The sequence below is a fragment of the Bos indicus genome, chromosome 12, assembly GCF_029378745.1.
Source record: "Bos indicus isolate NIAB-ARS_2022 breed Sahiwal x Tharparkar chromosome 12, NIAB-ARS_B.indTharparkar_mat_pri_1.0, whole genome shotgun sequence".
Classification (NCBI taxonomy): Eukaryota; Metazoa; Chordata; class Mammalia; order Artiodactyla; family Bovidae; genus Bos; species Bos indicus.
Genome location: NC_091771.1, coordinates 88,028,349 through 88,056,220, shown reverse-complemented (window position 1 = coordinate 88,056,220; position 27,872 = coordinate 88,028,349). Strand labels below are relative to the sequence as shown.

General features: G+C 59.6%; 2 protein-coding genes across 2 annotated transcripts in view; one reads left to right on the top strand and one right to left on the bottom strand.

Annotated features, from left to right (window-relative positions):
- Nucleotides 1-1,628, top strand: part of RAB20 (RAB20, member RAS oncogene family) — a 30,273-nt gene extending 28,645 nt beyond the window's left edge. Inside the window, exon 2 of the mRNA XM_019971706.2 lies at nt 655-1,628. Within this exon, the coding sequence (XP_019827265.2) occupies nt 655-1,178 (524 nt within the window). The 3' untranslated portion in view covers nt 1,179-1,628. The remainder of the gene's footprint in view (nt 1-654) is intronic.
- An 8,010-nt stretch (nt 1,629-9,638) lies between these two features.
- The window catches only part of COL4A2 (collagen type IV alpha 2 chain), a 158,699-nt gene continuing 140,465 nt past the window's right edge, over nt 9,639-27,872 (bottom strand). Inside the window, exons 31-48 of the mRNA XM_070800477.1 lie at nt 27,669-27,839; nt 26,891-27,034; nt 25,064-25,186; nt 24,671-24,852; nt 23,926-23,989; nt 23,663-23,737; nt 21,007-21,114; nt 20,334-20,441; nt 19,354-19,425; nt 17,819-17,944; nt 15,940-16,056; nt 15,083-15,244; nt 14,863-14,961; nt 14,529-14,675; nt 14,305-14,421; nt 12,975-13,166; nt 12,195-12,481; nt 9,639-10,680 (exon numbers count right to left, since the gene is read on the bottom strand). Of these exons, the coding sequence (XP_070656578.1) occupies nt 10,423-10,680; nt 12,195-12,481; nt 12,975-13,166; nt 14,305-14,421; nt 14,529-14,675; nt 14,863-14,961; nt 15,083-15,244; nt 15,940-16,056; nt 17,819-17,944; nt 19,354-19,425; nt 20,334-20,441; nt 21,007-21,114; nt 23,663-23,737; nt 23,926-23,989; nt 24,671-24,852; nt 25,064-25,186; nt 26,891-27,034; nt 27,669-27,839 (2,552 nt within the window). The 3' untranslated portion in view covers nt 9,639-10,422. The remainder of the gene's footprint in view (nt 10,681-12,194; nt 12,482-12,974; nt 13,167-14,304; nt 14,422-14,528; nt 14,676-14,862; nt 14,962-15,082; nt 15,245-15,939; nt 16,057-17,818; nt 17,945-19,353; nt 19,426-20,333; nt 20,442-21,006; nt 21,115-23,662; nt 23,738-23,925; nt 23,990-24,670; nt 24,853-25,063; nt 25,187-26,890; nt 27,035-27,668; nt 27,840-27,872) is intronic.

The following is a 27,872-nucleotide window of genomic DNA, read 5'->3' as shown; positions in this document are numbered from 1 at the left end:
GGGGGGACACAGGTTTCAGGGCGGGCCCACCCGCGGTGGGGAGACATGCCTGCCTGCTTTGCGTGTGGTGTGCACAGGAGCAGCCAGCTTGGCTTGAAAGCTGAGTTGCTCTCTTTTCCCTACAGGAGAGTGCGTTTCCTTAGTGTGTAGGTTCTGAGCTCCTCCTCTGGGAGGCCTGCAGCCTGGGGCGGTGGTCTCAGAGGCAGGGCAGGGCCTGGGGCTCTGGGAGCTGGGTGAGCCCCCGGGGTTGGAGTGGGGGCGGGCCAGGGAGGCAGATGGCCCCGCCGGGAGGGAGTCCCGACCCTGTCATCCAGAAGCCAGACCCTGGTGGGAGCGTTTCAGCTAAGCACCCTGGAGTAAGATGCAGGAATAGGGAGCCCGCCGCTGCCCATGAGGAGGAGAGCAGGGCGCGGGTGTCCCCCTTGTTTTGTGGGCTCACTGCGGTGTGTGGACGTGATTGTGTAGGAACTGCTGGCATGGTGACCATGCCGTCACCCCGTCTCTGCACAGCAGGGTCTCCATCTGGTTCAGCTGCAGCCGCACCGACACTTGGGGTCACGATTCCATCCGTGGTCCCTCCCGGGGGTCCCTCGTGCATGGTCGGGGGCGCCTCCAGACAGGAGAGATAACCAGCCGCTTCCTCTCCCCTCGCAGGGCGGGAGCAGTTCCACGGCCTGGGCTCCATGTACTGCCGGGGGGCGGCTGCAGTCATCCTCACCTACGACGTGAACCACGCCCAGAGCCTGCTGGAGCTGGAGAACCGGTTCCTGGGCCTGACGGACACGGCCAGCGCCGACTGCCTGTTCGCTGTCGTGGGCAACAAGGTGGACTTGAGCGAGGAGGCGCCCGGCGAGGGCGGCCAGGGAGGAGGACGTGATCCCGGGCAGGCGGGCGGGGGCAGCGGCGGCTCCAAGCAGGTGCAACTGGAGGACGCGATGGCCTTTTACAAGAAGATCCTCAAGTACAAGATGCTGGACGAGAAGGACGTGCCGGCCGCCGAGCAGATGTGCTTCGAGACAAGCGCCAAGACTGGCAAGAATGTGGACCTGCTGTTCGAAACCGTGTTCGACATGGTGGTGCCCGTGATCCTGCGGCAGAGGGCCCAGGCCCCACCGCAGACCGTGGACATCGCCAGCGCCCCGCCGCCCGCACGGACCAGATCCGGGTGCTGCTCCTGACGCGCCCCGGCCCGATCCCGGGGATCCGGGTGGGCTGAGGAGCCAAGCGGTGTCACTCTGTAGGACTGCACGTGGAGGAGGACCCGGGAGGAAGTGCCAGCCAGTCCCCAAGACAAGGGCCGTGTGACGCGACCCCCACGTCCATCGCTGCCCCGGGAGGTGGGCAGCAGACGGATCGTCCGGAGGAGCCACCTGCAGAGCCGGGCTCCCGGAGATCGGCGTCCCCTCGCTGCCCCGTCCTGACACCTGGACCCTGTCTCCGCACCTGCGTGATTCTCCAGGGTTCCTCTTCACTGTGATTTACCTTTGATCTAGCCATTTGGTACTTGTCTCTTGATGCCTCATAATGATTCTTGACAAATGTTAATTTATATAAAATCAGGAATCGCTGTTTTTGTATTGTTTGCAGCATTGTGAGCCACTTTATTATTAAAAATTATTTAAGAAGAACCTGGGTTTGGACCTTATTTGTGCCCCCGTGGACTTTAATGTCTGTCACACGGACTTGCAGTTTCTCACGTGGACTGTGGGTGAAGCATGACCTCACACTTCTGCAGCATCCCGGACCAAATTCTTACCCCAGGTCTTCACTGGGCTTTTCAGTAAAGAATCTGCCTGCCAATGCAGGATGGCCCAGATTTGATCCCTGGGTGGGGAAGATCCCCTGGAGGAGAAAATGGCAGCCCACTCCAGGATTCTTGCCTGGAGAATCCCATGGACAGAAGAGCCTGGCGAGGTATAGGCCATGGGGTCACAGAGAGTCAGACACGACTTGTGACCAAACAACAATGGGTCCTCATTGCCTCTGCAGCTGACCTGCGCTTCCCCAGGCCGGTGTCCAGGAGGGCAGCTGACCTGCACTTCCCCAGGCAGGTGTCCAGGAGGGTAGCTGACCCCCACTTCCCCAGGCGGGTGTCGGGAGGCACCGACACAAGACCCCTCTACTCACTCAGGAGTCGCCGTATCCATGATTTTTCTTCTCCTTCACTAAAAAAAAAAAAAAAAAAAAATCAATACACTGTCACTCATTTCAAACTTAGTACTCAAACCACCTTGGGAAAGGTAAATTGTCCGCTTACACATATTTTCTCCCTCTGTTCAGATCGTAGGACTAAGAGCCATGGAGACTGCCCTCTTGGCCAGATAAGCCGCACCCATTGTTATAAATAAAGTTTTATTGGCACTCAGCCTGTTTGTTTTATATGCTCTCAGAGGCTACAAGGACCAAGCTGAGAATTTTCAGCAGAGATTCTGTCTACCACGAGCCCACAGGAGTCGCTCTCCAGCCCCTAACAGAAAATGTTTGCCCATCCCTCTGTTTAATGCCTTGTTATCTAACAGAAATATAACACAGATCACATACGTAATTCTAAATGATTTAGTAGCCATATCAAAAATTGAAAAGAAACAATTCCAGTAATATATTTTAGCCCAGTAGATGCAAAATAGTATGATTTCAACATATGACCCAATACTAAAGTTACTCTGGTGGCTCAGATGGTAAAGAATCTGTCTGCAATGCAGGAGATGTGGGTTTGATCCCTGGGTTGGGAAGATCCCCTGGAGAAGGGCATGGCCACCCACTCCAGTACTCTGGCCTGGAGAGTCCCAGGGACAGAGGAGCCTGGTGGGCTACGGTCCACGGGGTTGCAAAGAGTCGGAGTGACTGAGCAACTAAACACAGCACAGGGCTCCTTGCTGGGGCTGCTTGGGTGATGGCTGTGTGAGCTTAGGACACGTCTATCTTTTTGCTGCATGAAATCCTTACAAATTCCGGATATTTAGATTGGCTCGTATGCCTAGTTGTCTTAAAGACACAAGTTCCAATAATAGAAGCAAAACTGAAGGCTCTGTGTCTGCTGACCTCTGTGCAGGTTGCCTGGGCAGTTGCTGAATCTGAAACCACCTTTCCAGGGGCGATGGGTGGTCAGCTTTGTTCTTAGGAGATGCTAGGAGAGGGAGGCTGTGAGAACACAGCTTTTGTTTTCTTGTGGAAGTGAAAGTGTTAGTCACTCAGTTGTGTCCGGCTCTTTGCAACCCCGTGGACTGTAGTCCACGAGGTTCCTCTGTCCATGGGATTTCTCAGGCAAGAATCCTGGAGTGGATTGCCATTTCTTTCTCCAGGGAATCTTCCTGACCCAGAGATTGAACCCAGGTTTCCTGCATCGCATGCAGACTCTTTACAACATCTGAGAACTGTAGCCCATTCCAAAGAGAAAAGGGGTCAATTCGGTTACTTTTCACTGACGTAGATTAGTTTCCCATTTAGTGGGTGAAAGGTGTATTTATTTTTCCATAAAGTGTGTCTCTGATAAGGAGAGCTCTGGGAGACCCCGGAGCCCATCATGAAGACTGTGGAGGGGAGCGTCCTGTGAAGTCACTTCTGTCTCTGAGGTCAGGGTGGCTGAGTTCTCATGGCCCTTTCCTCCTGCACTGTCTCGCTCTGAGCATCCCTGGCTCGTGCCCTTGAATGACCCCTGTCCCAGAGGATGGCCCAGGATGGCACCTTCTCCATCAACAGCGTGTGAGCCTTGCATCCTCATGGCAGCCCTGAAGAGTAGGCTGCGCTCTGGGCTCCGTCCCAAGGGGACCCCTGGTGCCGGCCTGGGCTCTCACCAGGGAGACTGTCCCGGGGTCTGAGCTCATGCACGGGCTTCTGGCCGTGACCTCTTGGGGACCAGTTCCTGACCAAGAGGTTTCAGCTCTTCTAGTGAGCCAGCTGGTGGAAAAGGAGGAGGTCCTCAGCTGGGACCCCGAATGTTCCTTCCTTTCTTCCCTTGTTCAGATGCAGATGCTCTGGGGCTGGGAGGCTGTGGACAGCCCTGGGTTTCCCTTCTGAGCTTTCCCTCAAGTGTCCCCGGAAACCTCCTTCTTAATGGCAGCTCCAGGTCGGGTTTTTCCTAGGGGCCTTGAGGCGTCCTTCATGGGAAGCTTCAGTTCAGTTCAGTTCATTCGCTCAGTCGTGTCTGACTCTTTGAGGCCCCATGGACTGCAGCATGCCAGGCCTCCCTATCCATCACCAACGCCTGGAGTTTACTCAAACTCATGTCTATTGAGTCAGTGATGCCATCCAACCATCTCATCCTCTGTTGTCCCCTTCTCCTCCCGCCTTCAATCTTTCCCAGCATCAGAGTCTTTTCCAATGAGTCAGCTCTTCGCATCAGGTGGCCAAAGTGTTGGAGTTTCAGCTTCAACATTGGTCCCTCCAATGAATATTCAGGACTGATTTCCTTTAGGATGGACTGGTTGGACCTCCTTGCAGTCCAAGGGACTCTCAAGAGTCTTCTCCAACACCACAGTTCAAAAGCATCAATTCTTCAGCACTCAGCTTCTGTATAGTTCAACTCTCACATCCAAACATGACCACTGGAAAAACTATAGCTTTGACTAGAGGATGCTTACATTGTAATCTGGGCGTCCCAGGTGGGCCTAGTGGTAAAGAACCTGCCTACCAATGCAGGAGACATAAGAGACTCGGGTTCGATCCCTGGGTTGGGAAGACCCCCTGGAGGAGGGCATGCAACCCACTCCAGTATTCTTGCCTAGAGAATCTCATGGACAGAGGAGCCTGGTGGGCTACAGTCCATAGGGCCGCCAGGAGTTGGACATGACTGCGCTGACTTAGCACACAGGCACACTCGCATGTTGTAATCTGGGTGCTGGAAACATGGGTCTCCCTTTTCACAGGCTGTGAGGCTGGGATCTTACGAGAGCACTTTGGTCATTTCTGAACCTGCCCTCCTGGTGGAATCGGCGCTGCCTGCTGTTCTGGGAACCCTTCCCGCAGACGTCCGGCAGCTCTGCCTCCAGCGAGGTCTCTCTCTGGCTGAGGTGAGCGGGGCTCAGAGCCCGTGATGCCATGGGCAGTGCATCGGAGATGGTCCTGTCCTCCAGAGGGAAGGGGCTGCACTGACCTGTGCTTCCCCTGAGCTCCGCTGGTCCTGCACATGCAGAGCACCTGTGCTGATGACCACGAATGTCCACGACACCCATGAGTCACCGAGGGAGGCAGGCGCTGGGGAGCAGGACCCTGTGTGGGAGCCAGGGTGGCCTCTCCAGGGCTGCGGTACAGGATCCGCTCCAGCTGCGGTGGTTCTTTCCTTCCTGTAACTCGGCGGGGGGGTGGCCCTTCTCTCCATCCCCCCCGCCCGCCCCTATTAGATCAAACCCGCTCCCTTGGGGCTTGCTCCCATCTTTCCCACTTCTCCAAGATGGACCCTTTAGCCTGCCCTGTCAGAACTGGGCAGGGCAGCTGGGTCTGCTCTGGGGGCTCTGGGGTCCCGCTCTCCCTTGCTGGATCCTAGAGAAAGGTCTACCTTGTGCATTTGCAGGACCTTCTTCCTCCAATGGACTGACCTTGAACTCACTGGCCCTCACCGGGGAGTACGATCTGGAAGACACCTAGTGTGGGGGTGTGAGGACCCAGGCCCAGTGTAAGGACCGGTGTTTCTGGGGCCAGAGCCCCAGGCGGCTGGAGAGGGGGCCCCCACCGAGCTCAAGTCCTGCGCCTTCCCGGAGCCGCCTTCCTTCTGGAGGATGGCGTGGCTGTGTAGGTTTCTAAAGGGCAGTCACCCACTACCCAAGAGGAGGAGTGCCCCTCATTTGAGTGCCCCTCATTTTACCCCCATCTGGTTCTGTCCATTGGCAGAGTCGCGGGGGCCCAGAGGGAGTGCCCTGGGTGCTCATCTCACGGGCCCAAGGCTGCCAGCGTCCCGGGGAGGAGAGCTGGGCGGGCCCCGGGCCGCTGTCATCTCGGGCCACCCTGCGGTGTGTCTCTAGGGACCCCGGCCTCCTCCTCCTGGGTGTCACTGGCTCATTCCTCCCTGTGTACTGGGGGCTCCTCATTGGGGGCGAGGTCCTCTGGTGGGGAGGGAGGTGTGGGGAGCCCTGAGCAGAGTCCTCATAATCTGAGTGCAGGAATTCCTCCCCAGGAGCCTGCAGGTAGAAGGCAGAGGGGAGTCTTCCGACGTCTGCAATAAGGGAGGTCAGCTCCAGGCGAGCGTGTGGTCTCCGTCTTGGAAAAGCTGGATCCTGCCCAGTGGCCTCTGGGAAGTGGCTGTGATTTTAAGGCTGTTTTATGCACCCACAGGCTCCCATTCTGCCTCCACCCTGGAGGCCCTTGGCTCCTGAACTTGGCTATGGAAGGAGGCAGGGCCTCTGTGAGCCAGTCTGCACTCAGCCAGGCCCCCAGGGTCAATGTGCAGGCGGGGAGGCACTGGGGCCCCTGGGATGTACCTCCCCGCTGCAGTCACCCTGAGCCACCTGGGCCCCATCTTGGGGCTCCATTAACAGCGGTGATCTGGGGACGCGGGCTCGGTATCGGGGGACGCGGGCTCTCGGTGGAGTACTGCCCCTAGTCGGGCTGTGTCCCCTCATCCTTGGTGGTGCACCCATGAGGTGGAACCTCCTTAGCTGTAAAATGGAGCGAGAATCACAGCTCATGGAGGGTGGCAGGTGGGGCTGCCCCCGGGAGGGCCCTGAGCTTGGCGTGCTCGGCAGGGAGGATGAGTGACCGTCCCCGAAGGTGACTGTCGACTGGGAGGACCGTCGACTGGGAGGACCGTCGACTGGGATCGCTGTCGACTGGGAGGACTGGCTGAAGAGCCTTGCTTTCCTTTTTTCACTACTATAAAAACAAGCTGGATTCACCCGAGAACACAGTTGCTTCACGAAGCTTTGCCTTTGTGCTTCGACTGTGGCCTTTAAAGTTTTATTTTTAGTGGTTGTGAGTGATGATAGGGGAGTATGGGAACCGGAAAAGGTGCTTTCTCTTCCGAGGGACGTGTGTGCGTGTGCACGTGGTGTGTAGGCACACGTGTGTATATGCATGTGTGATGCGTGTGCACACACATGCACACCAGTACGTGTGCCTTCAGTGAACACCCAGCAGCAGTGGGAGCTGAGGTCAGACACAGGTGGGACCCACGAGCCCTGCTGTCTGATCCGGAGACCACACGGCCTGGAAGTCACGGGGTGCCCGCAATGGCCGTTCCTGCTGGGTGGTGCCTGGAGGGTGGTCCCTGCGCCCTCCTTCCCTAACCATGAGGCTGGAGTGGAGGCTGAGGTCGCGGCTGCATCGGTGGGACCACAGTGAGGGGGGCCGGGGCGGGCCCTCGTCTCCAAAGTCACCACGTCCGCATCCTCCCCTCCCCACGGCTTAGTGCCTGCAGCCTGCTGTCCCTCTTTGTAAGAACCGCCACGGCCCCTTCTGGGAGTGGCTGCCTGGAGTGGGGCCAGGTCCAGTGTGGCCTGAGCCGGGGTGTCCCTGGGTGCAGGTGGAACAGTGCTCTGTGCCCACGTCGCCCCCCAGCGGCTGCGGGCACCTGTCCGTGTGGCTCTGGGGCTGTGGGGGCTCCGTGTCCCTGAACTTACAGCCTGCGGACGGTTTGCTCGGGCTCGCCCTGCCGTCTCACCATCCTCCTGAAGCTCAACGTCACCCTTTCCGTGCGTGTCAGGAATTTATGTGCAGAGCAGTTCTAGCTCGTCCCCCACACAGCCTAATTTTGATAACTCGTCTCCATGGGAATGTCTTTAAAACCCCCCAGTGACGGGGAGTCTCCACCCCCTTCCTCCTGAAGCCGGGCCATGACACCAGACTCACACGAGGTGTGCACACCGGCTCTCTGCGGGCCCCTCCACCACAGGAATGGGTTTTATGCTCAGGACGCCACCGTGGCCCGTGGTGTCTGGGTGTCAGCTCTCCCGAGGGCCCCCCGACCCCGAGCGCAGACCTGCTCCAGCGTCCTCCCGACTGGCTCTTCTCGGGCAGCGGGAGCAGCAGCAATCATCCCGGGCTCAGCCTGGCTCTTGGTGCCCCTCCAACCGGCCAGGGTGTGTCCGGAGGCGTCTCGTGCAGTTTCACGTGAGGCTAGGCGCCGTCTGTGGTGGGGGTGAAAGCAGCCACGTTACGAGGCGTCAGGAGGCAGTGACTCTGACCTCAGGGCGCCCACGCTCGGCAAAGTGGGGACACTGTTGGCCACTCAAGGACCCTTAGGTTCTGGCTGGTGGTTGTTCTTAGCCCTGAGAAACTAGACCCGAGAAGTCGCACGCAGCATACACGGGCCTGTGAAGGGCAGGTTGAAGTTTCAAGTTGCAGAAGCTTGGCTGTTTGACTTCAGACCAGGAATCTTCACCCATGACCGTGACTTGTGTGGGATCCTGGGGTCATGTACACAAACAGAGGTGGATTATCTGTATTTGATTTATATTTTCTGTTTACATTTGGCGTCCAGTTATGTACTGAGACCTTGATCTTGGTCTTCCCGCCTTATGTGTTTTATGTGTGAAGTCCAGGACTTTGTGGTGTTTAATGCTGGGCACCTAATGCCCTGGGAACCACACAGAGGCAAAGCTAAGCCATATGAGAGCACGGGTGTGAAACTTGAAAATAGTGAAACAGTATAGAATCTAAAGAATCTTTCATTCAATTAAAAGGAGAGGCTAGACCAAATTGAGCAGAAATTTTCAGGACTGTGGCAAGCGTCATGACCACCCTGCGATCTCGGGGACTGGGGTCTGGTAAGAGCAGTTGCCTCCCCAGCCTCCTGTGTGGGCATCTTTCAGGCCCCGGCCTCGGCCTCTAAGGGCTCAGCTGCCCACTATAACTGTTGCTATGGAAACCAGCTGTGCCCAGGTGGAGCCTACCGTAGCTCCCATCACCTTCACCTGGTCTCTGCCACCTCCCCTGGGGTGCTCAGAGCCCGCTCAACACTCCTGAACCTGTAACCCAGCCTGGCCCCCGGGGGCAAGAGCTGGAGGCGGAAAATGTGCCTTGCCCATCGGTGGTCCTTGTGTGGCCTTCCTCAGTGTGGGGGGCTGTGCGGCAGGGCTGAGCTCTGTACTGAGGCAGCCTCCTTCCGCCAGGCACCAGCCCCCCTCCCCGCCCCCCGCCCGGAGTCCCGTCCTCCCTTAACCTCCCTGGCACACAGTCCTTGGCTCAGGCGGCGCCGGGGAAGGCAGGCCAGCCCGGGGCTGATCCCATTTAAATAACACCGTCACGTGAAATGCTTACTTTGTGACTATACAAATTGTTCTCAAAGGAGGTCTAAGGTGAGACTGAGTTCTGAAGGGTAAAAAGAAACTCTGTGAGCTGGATGCCCAGGCGTCAGCCAGGTTCTGGAGAAACTGAAGCCAGAAATGGGTCTTGGAGATTTGATTTATGGAATTTGATTTGGGACATTATGCCAGGGCGGGTTGAATGACTTTGGAAGTATGTTTAGAGGTACCTCCCTCCTAACCCCTGTGACTGCAGGTTGAGAGTGTTTTCTGTGAACATCACCACATTGTAAACACAAATACAGTTCCCTGAGAAACCAGTGACGATACCACAGGCTTCGGTTCAGTCTGCTGAAATCTGGAAAATACAGCAGCGCAGTGTGGAGCTGGGCCGGGATGCAGGGTTTGGGGTTCAGTGCAAATGTCCTGCCCTAAGAACTTGAGAAAGGCAGGCAGGCAACAACGTGGGGTATAAAAATGTTGAAAAGTAACTTTTATTCTGGTTTGGTTACAGAGGAGGCAGTAGTCAGAGGGGTACAGTTCAGCGCACAGAATGGGGGGGGTGGATCTTCAGGCCAGCCCGGGGCTGCGGGGGCGTCTCTGCCGTCTCGCCGCGGATGGCTCGAAGGTCTGGAAGGACGTGGTGGGAAGCGCGACGGCCGGGGCGCCAACAGCAGCGGCTTTTCGGACACGAGGAGGCGCAGTCGGCCCTCCTGGGGGACGAGGAGCCTTCACGTCACCGGCACTTTTGAGAGGACAGTGCAGCATCCTGGGGGCTCAGAGAGCCGGGCCTGGCCCACCCCCCGGGCCCCGCGGGCTGAGCTGCCTCATCCGTCCACACCCCCCTTAAGTGAGTTCAGAAAGTGGGTTAACAGCGGTGGCTGAGAGCGCGGTGAGTACACGGGTGCGTAGCAGGACGTCAGCGACGCCGAGCGCGAGCAGTCCCGAACGGCCTGAGCGGGAGGTGAACGGCCTCCCGTGCTGGGGGACACGGTGTCCTGCAGACCTGGGGGGAGCAGGCAGCGCCTGCGGGGGGCAAGGGCCTATCTTGTCCAAGTGCTGGTGCTGAATTCCTTTGGTAACCTTTTTCTCTTTTTGGTTTGTTTTTTAAAGGAAAAAAAAAATGCAGTCAATTTAGGGGTCGGCGTCTTGAGGTAATAAGTTAAGAATAAGCACCAAAGTGGCCCCGGACTGCACGTGGCCTGGGGAAGGGGCGTGTCCGGCGGGCGTGTCTGGCCGGCGCCTGCGCTCACAGGTTCTTCATGCACACCTGGCAGCGGCTGATGTGCGTGCGGATGAGGCCGGCCTTGAGTGTGTCGGCAGAGGGCGTGCCCTGGAAGCTCTGCTCCGGGATGGTGGTCAGCCAGAAGCTGTACTTGTTCGCGTAGTAGTGGCACGTGCCGCGGGCCCCGTTGCACTCAATGAACGGCGTGGCGCGGAAGTCCTCCAGGCAGCTGCCCGGCGACACCAGCGACTGGCCACCTCCTTCGTCACCAGCGGCCGTGTGCTGCGCGGGGGGAGCGGGCGGAAGAGATGCCAACACGTTAGCTTGTTTTTTTTTTTCTTCCAAGGAAAAATAAAACAAGGTCCTACTGTACAGCACAGGGAACTTTGTACAATATTCTGTGATAAACCATGGTGGAAAATAATGTGTATGTATGTATGTGTGATTGATGCTTTCCAACTGTGGCGCTGGAGAAGCCTCTTGAGAGCCTCTTGGACTGCAAGGAGATCAAACCAGTCCATCCTAAAGGAGATCAACCCTGAATATTCATTGGAAGGACTGATGCTGAAGCTGGAGCTCCAATCCTTTGGCCACCTGATGCGAAGAGCCTACACATTGGAAAAGACCCTGATGCTGGGAAAGATTGAGGGCAAGAGGAGAAGGGGACAACAGAGGATGAGATGGTTGGATGGCATCACCAACTCAATGAACATGAGTTTGAGTAAGCTCCGGGGGATGATGAAGGACAGGAGAAGCCTGATCCTATGCGAACTGGTGGACAGGCTCTTCTTTCCATGGGATTCTCCAGGCAACAGCACTGGAATGAGTTACCACTTCCTTCTCCATGGGATTTTCCCAACCCAGGGATTGACCTGGCGTCTCTTATGTCTCCTGCGTTGCTGGTGGATCTTGACCACCAGCGCCTGTGTGCTTCTCCCTTCTCCTCTGACGTGGCTCAAGATGTAATGCTCGTAAGAGCAGGGCTGTCTGACCTTCAGGATACAGTGCAAGCATTTCCATGACAAAGATGCTCCTTTTTCATTTCACGATGGGAGTTAAAACATAGAGGGTCCAGCCCTTCCTCCTCTGTGACCCAGGGGCAAACGGGGCTGCTCCGTCTGTCCCCAGGTCCCCCGACAGGAGGAGCCCCTTAAGGTAGAATGTTGGCTGTCCCTGCACAGAACCTAGTGATCCTGTTGCTTCAAATTACTGCAGCAGTAATCCCTTAAAAATGTTTAAAAAAATCAACTCTTGTTTACCTTTTCCTTCCTTTCCTAGATTCCAGGGTTTTTTCCCTATTGTTTTGACAAGATGAGCAAACACTGCATTATATATATATATATATAATGTGATTGACATAGTTTATGAAACATTTAACATGTTGGGTATCCTGTCAATACAATGGGAGTTACAACAGTCATAATAAATACAAACGCAACACAAGACCCAGCCTCCCCTCTGGACTTTACTTTCTCTCTGTGATAGTGGTAAGTAAACAGGCAAATTGTAAGGAATGCTGTCAAGATAGCCAAATCGTCCTCATTAGGGTTGTAAAAAGGCCTGGTGGCAAACTTCTGTGTCCCACCCAGATTCGGGCAGCCCCAGGCCAAACACGGCTGGATTAGCAAAGCGCAGGCTGCATTCCCGCTCTCACAAAGGGCCAGGTGCCTTTGCGCACTGCCCAACCTGAACAACCGCCCTGATCAGTCTTAAAAACGGCCACAGGTGGCAGGGGAGAGGACCTCGATTTCCACCCGGGTCCGTGCTCCGAGTCACAGCAGGTGCACAGCACGTACCATGAGGAAGGAGTATCCGATCCACAAGCTGCGCCACCCGGCCGGGCAGTGGGGGATGGAGACATCCTGGCTGTGGACTGCGATGGCGACGGCCGGGGCCTCGCACACAGAGCAGCGGCTGATGTAGGGCCGGATGTCCTCCTCAGCCACGGGCATCATGGGCAGCGGGGCGGTGGTGGACAGCCAGTAGGACTTGTCGTTACGGCTGGCATAGTAGCAGACGTCCCCGGGGTTGCAGTACAGGAAGGGCATGGTGCTGAACCGTGCCAGGCAGGAGCCCGCCAGCCCTGTGGAGGGAGGTGGCTGAGTGTGCGCGGAGGAGGGGCCCCAGGTGCCTGGCCGGCTCAGGGCCCTGCCATGCCCCGGCCACCGGCCACCGGAGGGAGGCGGCTGAGTGTGTGAGGAGGCGGGGTCCCGGGTGCCCCGCCCACTCAGGGCCCGGCCACGCCCCGGCCACCGGCCAACGGAGGGAGGCGGCTGAGTGTGTGAGGAGGCGGGGTCCCGGGTGCCCCGCCCACTCAGGGCCCGGCCACGCCCCGGCCACCCGAAGAGCTCAGCGTGCACGAGGCGGGGCAGGGGGCAAGCTCTGGCTCTCCGATCCCTTGGGGGCCTCCACTGGCGCTTCCCCCCTGCCCTTACAGAGGGCCCCGGACACAGGGCAGTGCCCCGTCCCGACCCCGGGTTTGGAGCATCCGGGTGCCTTCCGGGGACTCAGGAAGTAACTGGCCGCTGGGTCCTGCCACCCGCGGTGGGGCTGGCCGGCTGGCGGGCGGTACCTACCCAGGTCCTGGTTGTGGGCCTTCTCCTGGCCCTCGAAGTAGAGCAGACTGTACCCGCTCCAGAGCTTGTTCATGCCCACGGGGCACATGGGCTCCTTGTCGGTCTGGCTGTGCTTCACCAGGAGGTACCCGATGCTGATGCTTCGGCCGGGCATGCCGGGCAGGCCGGGGCTTCCGGGGCGGCCCGGCTCCCCTGGGCGAGACAGAGAGGCCGCCTTGCAGCTGCTGCACAGACCGCAGCCCACGTGCTGGCGGCGCACACGGCGACATTCACGTCCCCAAGGCTGGGGTCAGTGGCTCTGCCCTTGGGGACCGAGAGCCTCCTGGCGAGGACTTACCCTCACTTAGTCCCCCCCGCCCCGTTCAGGAACGTGGAATGGCTATCATGAAGGGGCTGGATGGGGGGCCGTGGACTCAGAGGCCCCTGAGCTGACCCCCGGGCACCTCCTTCCGAGGGAACTGCAGCGTCTGCCACTGTGCAGGGGCCCGGGGCACTGCGGTCCAGCCCTGCCCGCCTCCTCTGTGCCAGGCTGCAGGCTCCCTGCTGGACCTTCGGGGAGCGGCCGTTCCTGGGTTAGAAACCCGACTCCCCACGTGTCCACCCAGGGCCCCAATTCTGCCCCTGATACCGCAGAACGGCCGATCCGCCTCCAGCTGGTGACCCTGTCTCTTTCACGGGGCGGCCCCTCGCCCCTCGCCCCCCCACCAGCCCCCACTATGCGTGTCTCAGGTGGTGTCTCCCCCGCGCGTCACAGGCTCTCCTGCTCGAGCGGCGTGATGTGGACACTTGCTGGGGTCTGGGTGTGACCATGCAGCCTATCTCTACCGTGCACAGCACTCATGTCACTGGCTCAAACCAAGTGCAGGTGAATTACAACAACTCCCAGGACTTTTTTTTTTTTTGCATGAATGGCTATTACTTCTGGCCTATCCCATCCTGCATGCATGCAGATAATTTTTAGAAGTCGACGATAAAAGGCTTCACAGTGGTGCCTATAATGTGATCGGTCACTTGTAGTTCATTGTCCTCAGCTTTTGCGAGCTCAGGAATCCTGTCTCTCAGAGCACGTCACCCGCTTCCTTCTCTGAGCCACCTCCTGATGTCTCATGGGAAGGAAGGAGGCCAGCCTGTGCCAGGGACCCCGTGCCACATGCTCTGCCAGGGGCAGGGGTCACGGGGTGGGTCCTGATAACCCGGGAGCCGGACTCGGGGGCAGCCCCTCAGCGCTGCTCATCTCGGGGCTCGTCCGACCCCTCCCTGAGCTCCGCGGTCCACCTGTCAGCCCCACGGCGGAGCTGAGGCACCTCCCTGCCCCCTGCCCATCACTCACCTTCGAAGCCCACCGGTCCCTGCAGCCCCACGGGCCCCTGGTCTCCACGGAATCCCGGAATGGCCGACACGCCGCCTCGTCCCTGGGGCCCGGCCTTGCCCTGCGCCCCATGGAAACCTGCAGGGCCGCGGGTACACGGGTGAGTGCCCCCGGCAGGGACGGGCAGAAACAGAGCAGGCAGGGCCCCCCAGCCCCCGCCCAGCGCCCCCTGGCTGGGCTCCCACCTGGTTCTCCGGGGGGGCCCTGTGGCCCCATCTCCCCCTGAGCCCCTGGGGGGCCTCTCCTGCCCTGTGGACCCACTGGGCCCCGCTCGATCGCAATCCTCTGGGGGATTCCTGTGATGCCTGGAGTCCCCACAGCACCGGGAGCACCTGGAAGGGGGAAGAAAGGCCAGGTGAGGCCTGAGAACCGCTGCTCTGGTCTTGACTCGGGCGTGGACCCCCTCTCCAGCCTCCCGGAGCCGCCTCGCTCTGCAGAGACAGCCCCTCCAGCATCCCTGCTCACCCCATGCCCCGGCACGCCCCGTGACCTCGAGGTGTCCCCGCGAGACCCACTCACCCGGGAGTCCTCGGTCTCCTTTGGGTCCCTTGGGGCCTCGGTCGCCCGGGCTCCCGGTGGGGCCTATGTTGCCCATGAATCCTGGCTCCCCTTTGGGCCCTTCAGGACAAGCAGGGCGTTGAGGACATGCGGGCCTGGTGCAGGGGGGTCTCCAGCCATCTCTGACCAGTGTCCCCGAGAGAAGCCCTCCCTCCTCCTGGGACACCACCCATGTTACAACCTTTTTCTCCTGGGAGCCCAAACACGCCAGGCCGGCCCTGGGGCCCGGGGTCGCCGATCCATCCTTTGGTCCCGGGGCTTCCGGGGGTTCCTGGACTCCCCTCATCGCCTTTGCTTCCGGGGAGAGCTGCGGGCCCGGGCGGCCCCGGGGGCCCTCGATAACCTGCCAGCGTCAGTCCGGAGAGAGGCGAGTGAGCACGCAAAGTCACCCCTGGGGGGTGGGCTTCGGCAAGTGTGTAACCCTGGGAGGCTAGCTTTGCTTTTTATTGTGCTGAAATATGCTAACATAAGTCTACCATTTTAACCACCTTGGAGTGCGCCCGTTCAGAGGCCTGCAGTCCACTCACCTCATCCTGCAGACGTCACCACCATCCTTCCCTGGACGCGCTCACACGCGCTCATCTTCCAGCTGAAGCTCTGTCCTCACTGAACACTCCCCTCTCCGCTCCGCTCCCCAGCCCTGGCCCCTGGCATCCACGTTCTGACGCTATAACTTGATTCCTCTGTGCTCAGTCATGTCTGACTTTGCAACCCCATGGTCTCTAGCCCACCAGGCTCCTCCATCCATGGGATTCTCCAGGCAGGAATACTGGAGTGGGTTGCCATTTCCTGCTCCAGGAATCTTCCCGACCCAGGGATCCAACCTGCGTCTCCACATTGACAGGCGGGTTCCCTACCACTGCTTCACCTGGGAAAGCCCATCGATTCCTCTAGGGAACCCTCCCGGGCCCTCCTTCCCTCCCGGCCTGTCTCCCTCAGAATCACGTCCTCAAGGGGGAATCAGGGGCGTCCCCTGCCTGCAGTGACCAGGCTTCTGTGTCCAGAGGTTCCAGCCCACAGGGTGTGAGCCCCGCTCACCTTCCAGGCCGAATATCCCGGGCGCGCCAATGTCCCCTGGTGACCCAGAGATGTTGGAGAGAGGGGTGATGCCTGGAAAGCCCTGAAGTCCAGGACTCCCGATTGGGCCTCGCTCCCCTGGGAGGGAAATGGAAGTTGATCAGCACCAGCTCTCCATCCTGGGTTACCCCTTCTCCATGCCCTAGCCCGCCCAGGAGCAGAGCCGCTGCGGAGAGGTGCCCACAGCGGGCTCTTGCCCACACGCCCGCCAGCCCTCTCCCACTGCCCATGGGACCTGTGGCCCTGCCTCTGCTGCAAGGCTGCCCTCTCCGGCACGCCTTTTGCTCAGCAGCCAGCTGCCGGGGCCACCTAACGGGCATTGGCTGAGAGCAGCCCTGGGGGCCCAGGGAGCACCCGTGCTGGGAGGACCCACAGAGGGTGGCGCGGCTGCTCCTGTCCTCCCCGGGCCGCCCCCCAGGATCCCGGGCTCCAGCTGGACGTCAAGTGTCCTGGGTGGGTCCATCCTCCCGGCCCACAGCGGCTGAACTAGCATCTCACCTCCTCACTGGGGTTCACTGGTGGCCCCAGGCAGCCCCACGGGGCTCCTGGATAAGCAGGAGTGGGGCTCTGAGTCCCACTCAGGATGTCAACAGGCTCCCGTAATGTCTATCTAGGGCCTTTTCTGCCTGTCTGTGCTTTTTGGGGATGACCTGGCTGTTTTGATCGGCCCCCAGACTTCACACTGAAGTGTTGTCCAGAGTTTCAGGAAGACTGAGACGTGCCTCCCAGAGGAAACCGTGTGTGACGGGACTGTCCCGGGGCTGAGCTTCGGGGCAGGTGTCCATGCTGCTGAACTGGGCCTGGACCCCAGCCCCGAGCGGGGCCGTCTGAGCCCCAGTAGCCCCCTGGACTCATGGTGCGGCCCCTCTGGCTGGCCCCCTCCTCCCCCTGCCTTCAGATCAAGGCCAGGGCTCGGGTACCAGGGGATTCTGGGGTTCAGATCAAGGCTGGGACTTGGGTACCAACGGATACTGGGGTTTCTGCTTAGTGTAAGTGGAGGGGAGGTCACAGGCCCTGGGGGGGAATCAGATGATGGGGTCTGTGCTCCCCCATCCATTGGAGGTGGGGTTGCTGGCCTCCTCAGGGCCTGCCTTCCCCTTTGAGGGGCCGATGGTTCTGGTTTCAGGGGTAATTCTGACCTGAGCACCAGCTCTCAGACCCAGGTCTTGGAGGCCCAGGTGTGATGACCTGTCGGGTCCAGCGCCCCCGCTGGCTCCACAGGCAGCGCCTGGCTCAAGGCCGCCTCGGATGAGACGCTGGGCTGAGCCGGGCCGGGGGGTGGGGGGAGGGCCCAGGTGTCAGAAAACAAAGCCCACTGGGTGATGCCGCACGCCTGGGAGCCCTCCACTCCGAGATGCCGGGTGTAGAGTCCACACGCCCCCGTCGGTTTAGGTCCTGCCTGGCGGCTGGCGGCCGGGCTGGGCAGGGGTCTCATTCTCAGCACCTGAGACCACCTCTCCCTGGCCTGTTCCTGCCGCGCCCCAGGCTGGCACATGGGCAGGACTCAGGGGCTGCGACGCCCTCGCTCACTCAGTCATTTCCCCAGCACTCCTGTGCACATGTGGTGGGCGAGGCCCCACACCTGGTGCCCTGGGGGCACCACGGGGATGCAGCCTGATCTCTTCCTTCCTCCAAGGGCGGGGCGGTCAATAGTTAACCCCGATGGAATAAGATTGGGATGGGGTATATGAACCGTGGAACACCAGTGGGAGGTTTGCAGCAGGGAACTCTCCCCAGAGAAGTCAGCACCCGGCCTGCTCTGACGGCTCATCTCTCAGACTCATGGGCACCATGGTTGGTTCTGGGGGTGCAGGCGGTGATGCTGGGGTGCGGTCCTCACCTGGGGCTCCACGCTCGCCCTTCTGTCCCGGGGCTCCCGTGGGGCCTGGAAGGGTGTTGGGCTCTCCGGGGTCACCCTTATCCCCGGCAGGGCCTGGGAATCCGGGGTCCCCGTGGACGTCTGCACCTGCAGCCGGGTGAACACACTAACTCAGTGTCTTGGACCAGGCAGTCTGTTCTCACGAGAGGAAGGGGAGACTTGGAAACAAGAGCAGCCCACGACAGCGTGGAGACCTCAGCCTCCTAGCAGCCTCGATGCCCCCGAGCCCAAGACTCAGAAGGGACCCTGGGTATCGAAGCCGAGCCCTTCACTTCATAGTGGGGAACTCCAAGGCCCCTCAAAAAAGGCTCGTATCCTGAGATGCAGATGGTCCTGAGCTAGGACCTGCCCAGGGTCCCCAGGCTCCTGGATGGGGCTCCGGATGCTTCATCCGAGGCGTAAAAGGGAAGCGCTGTTTAAAACCTGCTCTGCGCACACAGCAGGAACTCAAAGCGGTGGGTGGCAGGAAAGAGCAACATAACTTGGGTGTTTAAACTGGAATTGAAACCTTAATTGAAGGATAAGTGTGTGACTTTATATACAATGACACACACCCAAATTTACCACAGAAAGATGAACTCTTGCTGATATAAAACAGCTACAAAGACTAATCTAAAAGCAGAGGAGGAACCACAGGAGATTTGTTTTTGTTTACATGTATTTTTTTAAAACTTTTCTCCTCTCAACATAAGTAACTTTTATGATCTGAAAAGAAAACCATAAAAGTTTAAAAAAAGATACATTAATCGTACACTTTACAAATATTACTCGTCCAGTGAATACATTTTAAAAATGAAGTGATGACCGAGCATTAAGATTTAAGATGAAAGGACCTAAGTTTAAAATAAAGAAATATCTGGGAAGTGGCAGAGAGTTTTGCACATCCAAGCGTAAAAAGGAAGCTTAAAGCAGAAAGAGGATTCCATTCCCAGTGAGGAACGGAGCCGTGCGTGATGGTGCGTGGAGGTCACAGAAGCGGGGAGCCATGCAAACCTCACAGTCACTGGCTTTCGGAGACGATGGACTCTGTGTCTCCTTCAGGCAGCCCCCGCCCGCCCCCTCTACACCAACCACCGCTGTGAATGCAATTGTCTTGTCCGAACCCAAACCCACGTGTTGATTCCTAAGGCCACGTGGTGGGATCTGGTGGAGGGCCTTGGAGAGGTGATCGGGGTTAGAGGAGGCCCCTAGGGTGGGCCCCCACCAAGAAGAGACACCCAAGAGCTCATCTCCGCTATGTCAGGACACAGAAGAGCCGAGAACACGGTCCTCGCCCGGATCACCCACGCCGGCACCCCCACCCCGGACCTCCAGGCTCAGAGCTGTGAGGAGCCCCCACTACTGTGTAAGCCCCCCGGTCTGTGCAGCAGCCGGTGGGACCGAGTCCCTGCGGCCTCAGGGACAGGTTGTCCAGCTCTCTGAGCCCCCGACTACCCCAAGTCCCCGACGGCCCCCCAGGGTCCCCCACTGCTGGGCGTGGCCTCGGGGCTTCCTACCTGGGGATCCCGGGAAGCCTTTGCTGCCTGGCAGACCGTGCAATCCGCTGATGCCTCGGAGTCCGGGCAGACCTGTGGGGGAGCCTCAGGGTTAGTTCTCGGGAGAGCAGAGAGAGACCCCCAGTGCAGCCAGACGGTTCGATTTGCTGCGGGACAGTCGTCCACCCAGCGTCTTCAGTGTCAGTTGCTTGGCCGTGTCTGACTCTGCGACCCCGTGGACTTGTAGCCCACCAGGAATTCCTCCATCCATGGAATTCTCTAGGCGAGAATACTGGAGTGGGCTGCCATGCCCTTCTCCAGGGGATCTTCCCCAAGGGATGGAACCTGGGTCTCCCGCATTGCAGGTGGATTCTTTATCATCTGAGCCCCCAGGGGAGCCCCCGGTGTGTTCAAAGGTGGGACCACCAGGAAGCAGCTCAGCAAATACTGGGATGTGTCAGTCAGTCCCTCCCACGTCGCCGGAGAGAAACATTAACTTAAAAACTGTCTCTCTGGAATCTTTTCACAGACTCCTCACAGCCAGAGGGGGGCTGGGCAGTGCTGCGGGTGTTTCTTCCTGACACGCGCGTCACTGTGTGTAAAAGCTGTGCTAGGAAGCTGCGGCCTGGCACCGTGTCTTTCCCCCCAGATTTCTGGAGATCAGCCTCTCTGAAGCAGGACATGGGACCCAGGCCACAGCTCCTCTTGTGATGGGGGCAGTGAAGGCGGGGTCAGGGTGCGCCCCCTGAACTGGACACGCGAGCGGCCGAGGGCATGTCCCCTGAGCAGGGCTGTCCAGGCCAGGCCATGGAGCCCCCAGGCCCTTTAAGGGCGGCACGGGTCCCGGCTCTGTGGGGACCCTCGCCGCTATCCCCACGCCGGCACTGCCCGGGTGCTGACCGAGGATCACCCTGAGGTCTCCCGGCAGGTTGTGCTCAGCCTTCTGGGGAGGAAACACCTCTCCGCAGGCATGGTGTCTGGGACGGGGGGGTTCCTCTTACCTGGTAAGCCTGGGTTCCCCGGCCAGCCAGAGTCTCCTTTGATGCCAGGCGCTCCGGCCCGTCCCGGGTCTCCCTGAGGCCCCTGGAGCCCTGTGAGTCCTGGAAAGCCTGGGGGACAGATAGATCCTTCAGGGGGCATGCAGGCGCCCCGAGGCCTCCTGGCCTCCAGCTAAGGGGCTGGGTGGGTAAGGACCAGCGTCCCCTTCACGTGGCCTTGGTGGTGTGAGCACAGCCTGGGCATCAGAAGAGCTCGTGTGTGCATATTGTCATTCTCGGGTCCACACGGGAGCCTGGGCACAGCCCAGAGACCCTCCGAGGGTCAGCCTCCCTGCGGTCACAAACGCCAGAAAACAGCGAGCACAACAGTAGCAAGAAAAATCACCAAAGGGATTCCCTCCTGTAACTCGGCCTCTGACGAATTCCGCGACTCAGACGCCAAAAGGGGGCTGTCACGGCAGGTACAGAGAGACAGACGGACACACAGACTCGGCCGTCAGTCCCACGCGTCCTGCACAGCCGGGCTGTGTGCACGTGGGGACGGACATGCGGGGGGAGCTCCTGGCTGTGACTGCAGGGGACGAGCTGACAGGCAGAACCGGCCGGCCTTGTTCTGGGCCCGCGGAGACCGCGGGCTCAGCCGCACCAGGAGGGCGGTGTGACCGCTGGACCTTACCTTTTTGCCCTTTGAATCCAGGGGGGCCCTGGACTCCAGCCAGGCCGGTGATTCCTGGAAAGCCGATATCACCCTCAGTGCCTCTCTCGCCGAAGAATCCCTTTTGACCTGGAACCACAGATGCGCTGCTTGGAACAATCAAACCACAGCTGCCGTGCAGTTGGGGCTTAACGTGGAGTTCAGGGGTGCCTGGTAAAGGCTCGTGGGGTCGGGGGTGCAGATAAAGGCCCCTGGGGTCAGGGGTAAGGGTAAAGGCTCGTGGAATCAGGGATGCGAGTAAAGACTCGTGGGGTTCAGGGGTGCGGGTAAAGGCCCGTGGGGTTCAGGGATGTGAGTAAAGGCTCGTGGGGTTCAGGGGTGCGGGTAAAGCCCCGTGGGGTTCAGGGGTGCGAGTAAAGGCTCATGGGGTTCAGGGGTGCGGGTAAAGGCCTGTGGGGTTCAGGGGATGCGAGTAAAGGCTCGTGGGGTTCAGGGGTGCGGGTAAAGCCCCGTGGGGTTCAGGGGTGCAGGTAAAGGCTCGTGGGGTTCAGGGGTGCAGGTAAAGGCTCATGGAATCAGGGATGCGAGTAAAGGCTCGTGGCGTCGGGGGTGTGGGTAAAGGCCCATGGGGTTCAGGGGTGAGGATAAAGGCCCGTGGGGTCGAGGGTGCCTGGAAAAGGATGCTGTGTCCCCGTGGGTGCTCCCCTTGTGAGTGGGGATGCAGATCTTAACCTGTGCTTCCCTCAGCCTGATTTCCCCCGACCCCCGCGCAGCGCCTGTGGTCTGGACGGCTTTGTGCGGCCCCTCCCACTCCGAGTGCTGGAGTGAGTGAGCCAGGACACCGTGGACAGGACAGGGTGCCGCCTCGAGCCCAGGCCATACACGCCTCTGCTCTCTGTCCCCACTCTGCAGGAAGCCAGCTGCCTCGTCGTGAGGACACTGAGCAGCCCCAGGAGAGGCCCTCCCACCAAGACCACCTCAGCCTTGGGTGGTCCAGCCCAGTCCAGCCTTCAGGTGAGGCGGCCCTGCCGACCTCACGATAGAGTCTCATGAGAACCACCCTGTTCCTGAATTCCTGGCCTCAGAAACGTCAGTGTACAGCTGCCGTGGTGCTCTGAGGCACAGTGTTTGGTGCCTTGGTAGGTGGCAGCAGATGGCTCATCTGAGCGGCAGATCCCTCTGTCTGAGCAGTGGATCCCTCATCTGAGTGGCGGATCCCTCATCTGAGTGGCAGAGCCCTCTGTGCAGCAGATCCCTCATCTGAGCAGTAGATCCCTCATCTGAGTGGCAGATCCCTCATCTGAGCAGTGGATCCCTCATCTGAGCAGTAGATCCCTCATTTGAGTGGCAGATCCCTTATCTGAGCAGTGGATCCCTCATCTGAGTGGTGGATCCCTCATCTGAGTGGCAGATCCCTCTGAGCAGCAGATCCCTCATCTGAGCAGTAGATCCCTCATTTGAGTGGCAGATCCCTTATCTGAGCAGTAGATCCCTCATCTGAGTGGCAGATCCCTCATCTGAGCGGTAGATCCCTCATCTGAGTGGCGGATCCCTCATCTGAGCATCAGATCCTTCATCTGAGTGGCGGATCCCTCATCTGAGTGGTGGATCCCTCATCTGAGCAGTGGATCCTTCATCTGAGTGGCAGACCCCTCATCTGAGCACTTGCTGATGCGTGTGGTGCTGGGGAATCTGGGGAGTTAGTCAAGCAGGAAATGTTTGAGCCTTTCAGGTCTGGATCACTCCTGGAATCTGCATTTTAAATGAACTCCTTGGGCAAAGCTGCTTATTGGCAGACTTAGATTCCGGGTCACACATTTTGGTGTTTCTGGGACACTGATTATTTTGGATGGGAGATCCAGCCAGCCTGAGGCATCATGTGTCTGGGACGAGAGCCTTCGGGAGACCAAAAGATGGATCCACAGGAGTCCAGAAGAGCTTGTAGGCGGGGCTGCCTGGCCCTAAGTGTCACTTAGGATCTGACCTCAGCTAGACCGACCACCCCTTCCCATCCTGAAGCTCATTCTCATTAAAGCACCAGCTTAGCACCCTCTTCATTGGTCCATCACGCGAACAGACTCCTTCACCCTGAGCATTCCTAGGAGCACGTGGCCAGGGGTGGGGGGTGTCTCCTGAGATAGAAACCCATGAAGGAGCATCTAGTCCAAGCCCCTTGGGATGTGACCACTGGCAGGAATTCTGACCTTGAACTTCAGTGATGCTTACAGAGGGGGCGTGACACCCCCTGACGTCCATAGGCTGGGGGGGTTGCCTTCCTTGCTGTCTTACTCAGGAGAGGGGTCTGACTCCACCTGCTTTTCCTCTAGACCCTTCACCGCTTGCAGGGGCTCCGGCCATTGCATCATCTGCTTTGTGCATCATCATCCCAGGAGCCCAGGCTTATATGGTAGTTTAGAGGCTGCAGCGACTCCCAGCACCAAGCGCTGCTTCTCGCCATCTTCCCTTGCAGGGAGATACAGGCTTCCTGATGTCCTCACACTCAATGTAATAAAAAATCCCACTCTTCCTTGCATGTTGGGCTTGGAGACCTCAGACCAGCCCTACAACGTGCTCCGTGGGCTCACTAGGTAATGGCACAGTGCGCGAGCCAGCTCACGAGTGACTGCAGAGGAGGGGCAGGGTTGCAGAGGACGGGGGACGCGGATGGCTTGGGTACCTGGTATTCCGGTGGTGCCCCGCTCCCCCTTCAGGCCCGGGCTCCCGGGGAGATCTATCGTGTCTCCGATGTCACCTGTCATGTGCGGAAAAGGTGGCTGAGGTCAGGTCTCCTGAGGTTGCTTTTGTAGCTTCTATGGTGCTACAACCTGAATGCGAGTGATTTGCTTCTACATGACTAAGAGCACCCGTGGGCCCACCATCCCCATGCTGCCCAGGGTGCTCTAGATCGGGGGTGGCCTGTTTTCTCCCAGCAGCACTCACCGAAGTCACCAGTGGGGCCGACCTCGCCGAAGAGGCCTGCTCTCCCGGGAACGCCCTTGTCACCCTGGAGCAAAGTCAAACAGGAAACCATCTTACAGGCCGTTCATGAGGTGTGCAGTTCTGAAGGGTGAGCATACCCAGCTATTGCACTAAAACCAGTTCTCAAGGTTTTTATGTCGTCATTTTGTAGAAAAGTCCTCAAGTTTTCCAGTGTAATATAGTAATAGCAGATGGTCCACACACTTGTTCTTACTAAACTGCAAAGTAGTGACCACAGCAGTTTTCTTTTTGGCCACACCCTGCATGGCGTGTGGGGTCTTGGTTCCCCGGCCAGGGATCAAACCCGCAGCCCCTGCAAAGCAAGGCGGAATCTCCACCGTGGACTGTCAGGGAAGTCCCAAGAGTGGCGGTTTTATTGCAATTAATAACGTCAGTGACACGGTGACGGGGATAATCAGGACTGCACCCTGCCCTCTGCCAGGCTGACCCGGGCAAATGCGCCGGATCCCAACTCAGGAGCCCACTGCAGCCTCAGAGCAGCTCTGCGAGGCAGGTCCCGTTATCTCCCCACATTTGAGAGGGGAGGCAAAGAGAGGCGCAGAGACTTTCCCAGAGGCATTCAGTTCCCAAGTGAGATGTTAGCTTGGCTTGTGGACCCTAACTGGACCTGTCAGTCCCGCGCTGTGGACCGCGTGCTCGGGCCAGCAGGCCTTGGGAGAGGCGCTCCCAGGAGGCATCCACTTACCCTACTGCCCGTGAAGCCTTGGAACCCCATGATTCCGGGGGAGCCGGGCACGCCGGGGAACCCCGGGGAGCCGGGCACACCGGGGATTCCAGTGTCTCCTTTGACTCCTTTGATCTGGCCGGGTCTCCCGGGCAGCCCTGGGATTCCCGACAGCCCAGGGATACCTGGCATTCCAGGAAGGCCTGCAGGAAGACGGGTGTGACTTTCTGGGGACCCTGCTCTGCTTCCCAGCCTCCGGGAACCACCCCAGCCCCTCGGGCAGACCTCAGGTGTCGGGAGGGCTGCAGAGCGTGGATGTGGGCACAGGGGTGCCCCTGCCGTGCCCTCAGATGGATTGGGGCCGGGCAGGCAGGGGACCCCAGGCCTCCAGCTCCGAGTCGGGCCGGGCCTCACCTTTCAGGCCCAGGTACCCTTTCAGTCCCATGGGGCCTTCGTCTCCCTTCTCTCCTTTGATGTCTTTCATCCCTGGCTCGATGAGGGGGGGCGGTCCTGGGGGCCCGGGGTCTCCTCGGCTGCCTGGAAGGGAGTAGAATGCGGTCACCGCCTGGCCCTCTGAGGCAGGCGTTAGCACCCACGTCGGGAAGGCCGCTCGGCCGCGCTGGCCTTCCTGCCTTCCTTTCTGTGGAGCCCGGGTCCTGCTGGGCTGAGCCCTGGGTGGCAAGGCTCCCCTGAGACCGCGAGCTGGGGACCCAGGTGACGGGAAACCCCATCCTCCCACCACCGCCGACTTCAGAACATCTCTATCCCCCCAGAGGACTCTGCGCCCACAAGCAGCCCCGCCTCTGTCCCCCTCTCAGCAACTGAAACCGCCGCCCCCTTCCTGCCTCTGGACCGGCCCGTTCTGGGCGTTTCAGCAAACGGAAGCAGGTAACACGTGGCGCGGTGTTTTCAGGTTTCATCCGTGTTGTTGCAGTATGTGTCAGAGGCTAATTCTCTCGTAGGTGAACAGTATCCCCCAACGGCTAGGCCACGCTTTCCTTATCTGTGGTGGTTGTGGGAGCTGTTTCTGGCTGGGGCTGCTGTGTGAAGCACTCTGCCATGAAATTCGTGCACGAGTTTCTGGGTGGACCTGTTTCAGCTCTCATCCAGGAGGGCACACCCGGGAGGAGATTTGCCAGGTAACTCTGTTTGCCTTTCTAAGGCACCGCCAGCTTCTCCACCTGGGCCGCACCCGGTGAGATTCCCCCCAGTGGGGTCTGAGGCTCCAGGTCTTTGCATCCCCATCCACGCTTGTTATTAATAACTCAGTAATTTTAGAGACGGTGATGACACTTTCAGAACAAGGGTGTCTGAACAAACGTCATGGAAACACAGCTTGTTGGGAACACTCTTCCTCAACGCGCGCCTCCCACGGGGCGGGCCCAGGGCTTGGTCCCGGCTCCCTCCTGGGGGTCACCGTCTCCCCACTGGGGTGGGCCCGGGGCTTGGTCCAGGCTCCCTCCTGGGGGTCACCGTCTCCCCACTGGGGTGGGCCCGGGGCTTGGTCCAGGCTCCCTCCTGGGGGTCACCGTCTCCCCACTGGGGCGGGCCCGGGTCTTGGTCCCGGCTCCCTCCTGGGGGTCACCGTCTCCCCACTGGGGCGGACCCGGGTCTTTGTCCAGGCTCCCTCCTGGGGGTCACCGTCTCCCCACTGGGGCGGGCCCGGGGCTTGGTCCCGGCTCCCTCCTGGGGGTCACCGTCTCCCCACTGGGGCGGACCCGGGTCTTTGTCCAGGCTCCCTCCTGGGGGTCACCGTCTCCCCACTGGGGCGGGCCCGGGTCTTGGTCCAGGCTCCCTCCTGGGGGTCACCGTCTCCCCACTGGGGTGGGCCCGGGGCTTGGTCCAGGCTCCCTCCTGGGGGTCACCGTCTCCCCACTGGGGTGGGCCCGGGGCTTGGTCCAGGCTCCCTCCTGGGGGTCACCGTCTCTCTGCATGGAGTGGATCTGTCCACCTGGACTGCCGTGTCCCTCTTTCACCAAAGGTGCTTCCTGCCCTTCAGAATATACCTGGGGTGCATTTCTCAGGATGTTTTGGTTCTTAAAGCCGGGTCAGTTTGGTTCTCAAGTGTCCTTCTGCTAGGGGCACTCCCTTATTACACGGCCAGTGCGCTGTGGCAGGGACCAAGTTCCTGGAGCTAGTTTCTTCTGTAATGGTGTCTAGTGTGTGGGTTCCTGGGACACTGTTCTGAGCAGTGTCGGCCCCGCTGAAAGGGAGTCTCAGTCTGGCTGAGAGGGGACATACCTTTCACACCCGGCTCACCAGCCAGGCCCTTCAGCCCTGGAATTCCGAAAAACCCTGCCTCTCCTTTGATTCCTGGGAGCCCAGGTCTGCCCTTGAGGCCGAGCATGCCTTCAAAGCCGTCCATCCCGGGGGAGCCCCTGGCCCCTACAGAGAGAACAAGAAACACGCTGGGTCAGGCACAGATGGTCAGTGCAGTGGCAGCCCCTCTGACTTGCGTGAGGAGGCGCTGAGACTCTCAACCTCAGTATGGTTTCTCAGTAGGGCTTCTCAGCACTTCCTAAGGGGACCGTCTGCGCCGTGAGGGCAGAGTCAGCCTGTGGGCCATCGCGGACCAGACGCAAGGTCACTGCCAGTGGACACAGAGGAGGAAACTGGAAGCCACTGCTCCGTGGTCTTTCTACTGGGTTAGAAAGAGGTCCCGGGAGTCAGCCTGGTGCCAGCACTGCAAAGGCCAGAGAACAGAGCTGGGGGCCCCGCCTCACACTCGAGCAGGGAGATCTAGGCTGGGGACCAAGCGCTTCTCTTTGCTGAGGTGTCTGTTCAGCAGCCAGCCTCCGGACCTGAATCCCTTCTCCCGGGGGAGTGCCCCTCGCAGATAGTAAGGTCTGCTCCTCAGACACTGCCCCCCGCCCCACCGTGGTAAGTAGACACACTGGCACAGCGGTCACAGCCAGCCTGGGCAGCGTCCGCAGTCCCCAGGGCCCAGAGCCGGCGGGCACTCCACCCTGCGGGGCTGCCCCCCGCCCCAGGCAGACCCGTGGTCGTGCTCTGCGCTCACCTTTCAGTCCCGGGGCACCGGGCATTCCAGACACTCCTTTAAATCCGGGGTGTCCAGGGTGACCTCTCTCTCCTTGCTGTCCAGGGTCACCTCTGTCCCCAGAGCCGCCTTTCATGCCCACGGGGCCAGGGACGCCGGTGTCCCCCGGCTCTCCTCTGTCTCCAGGCAGACCTGTCAGGAGGGGGAGGGACATAAGACAGGATG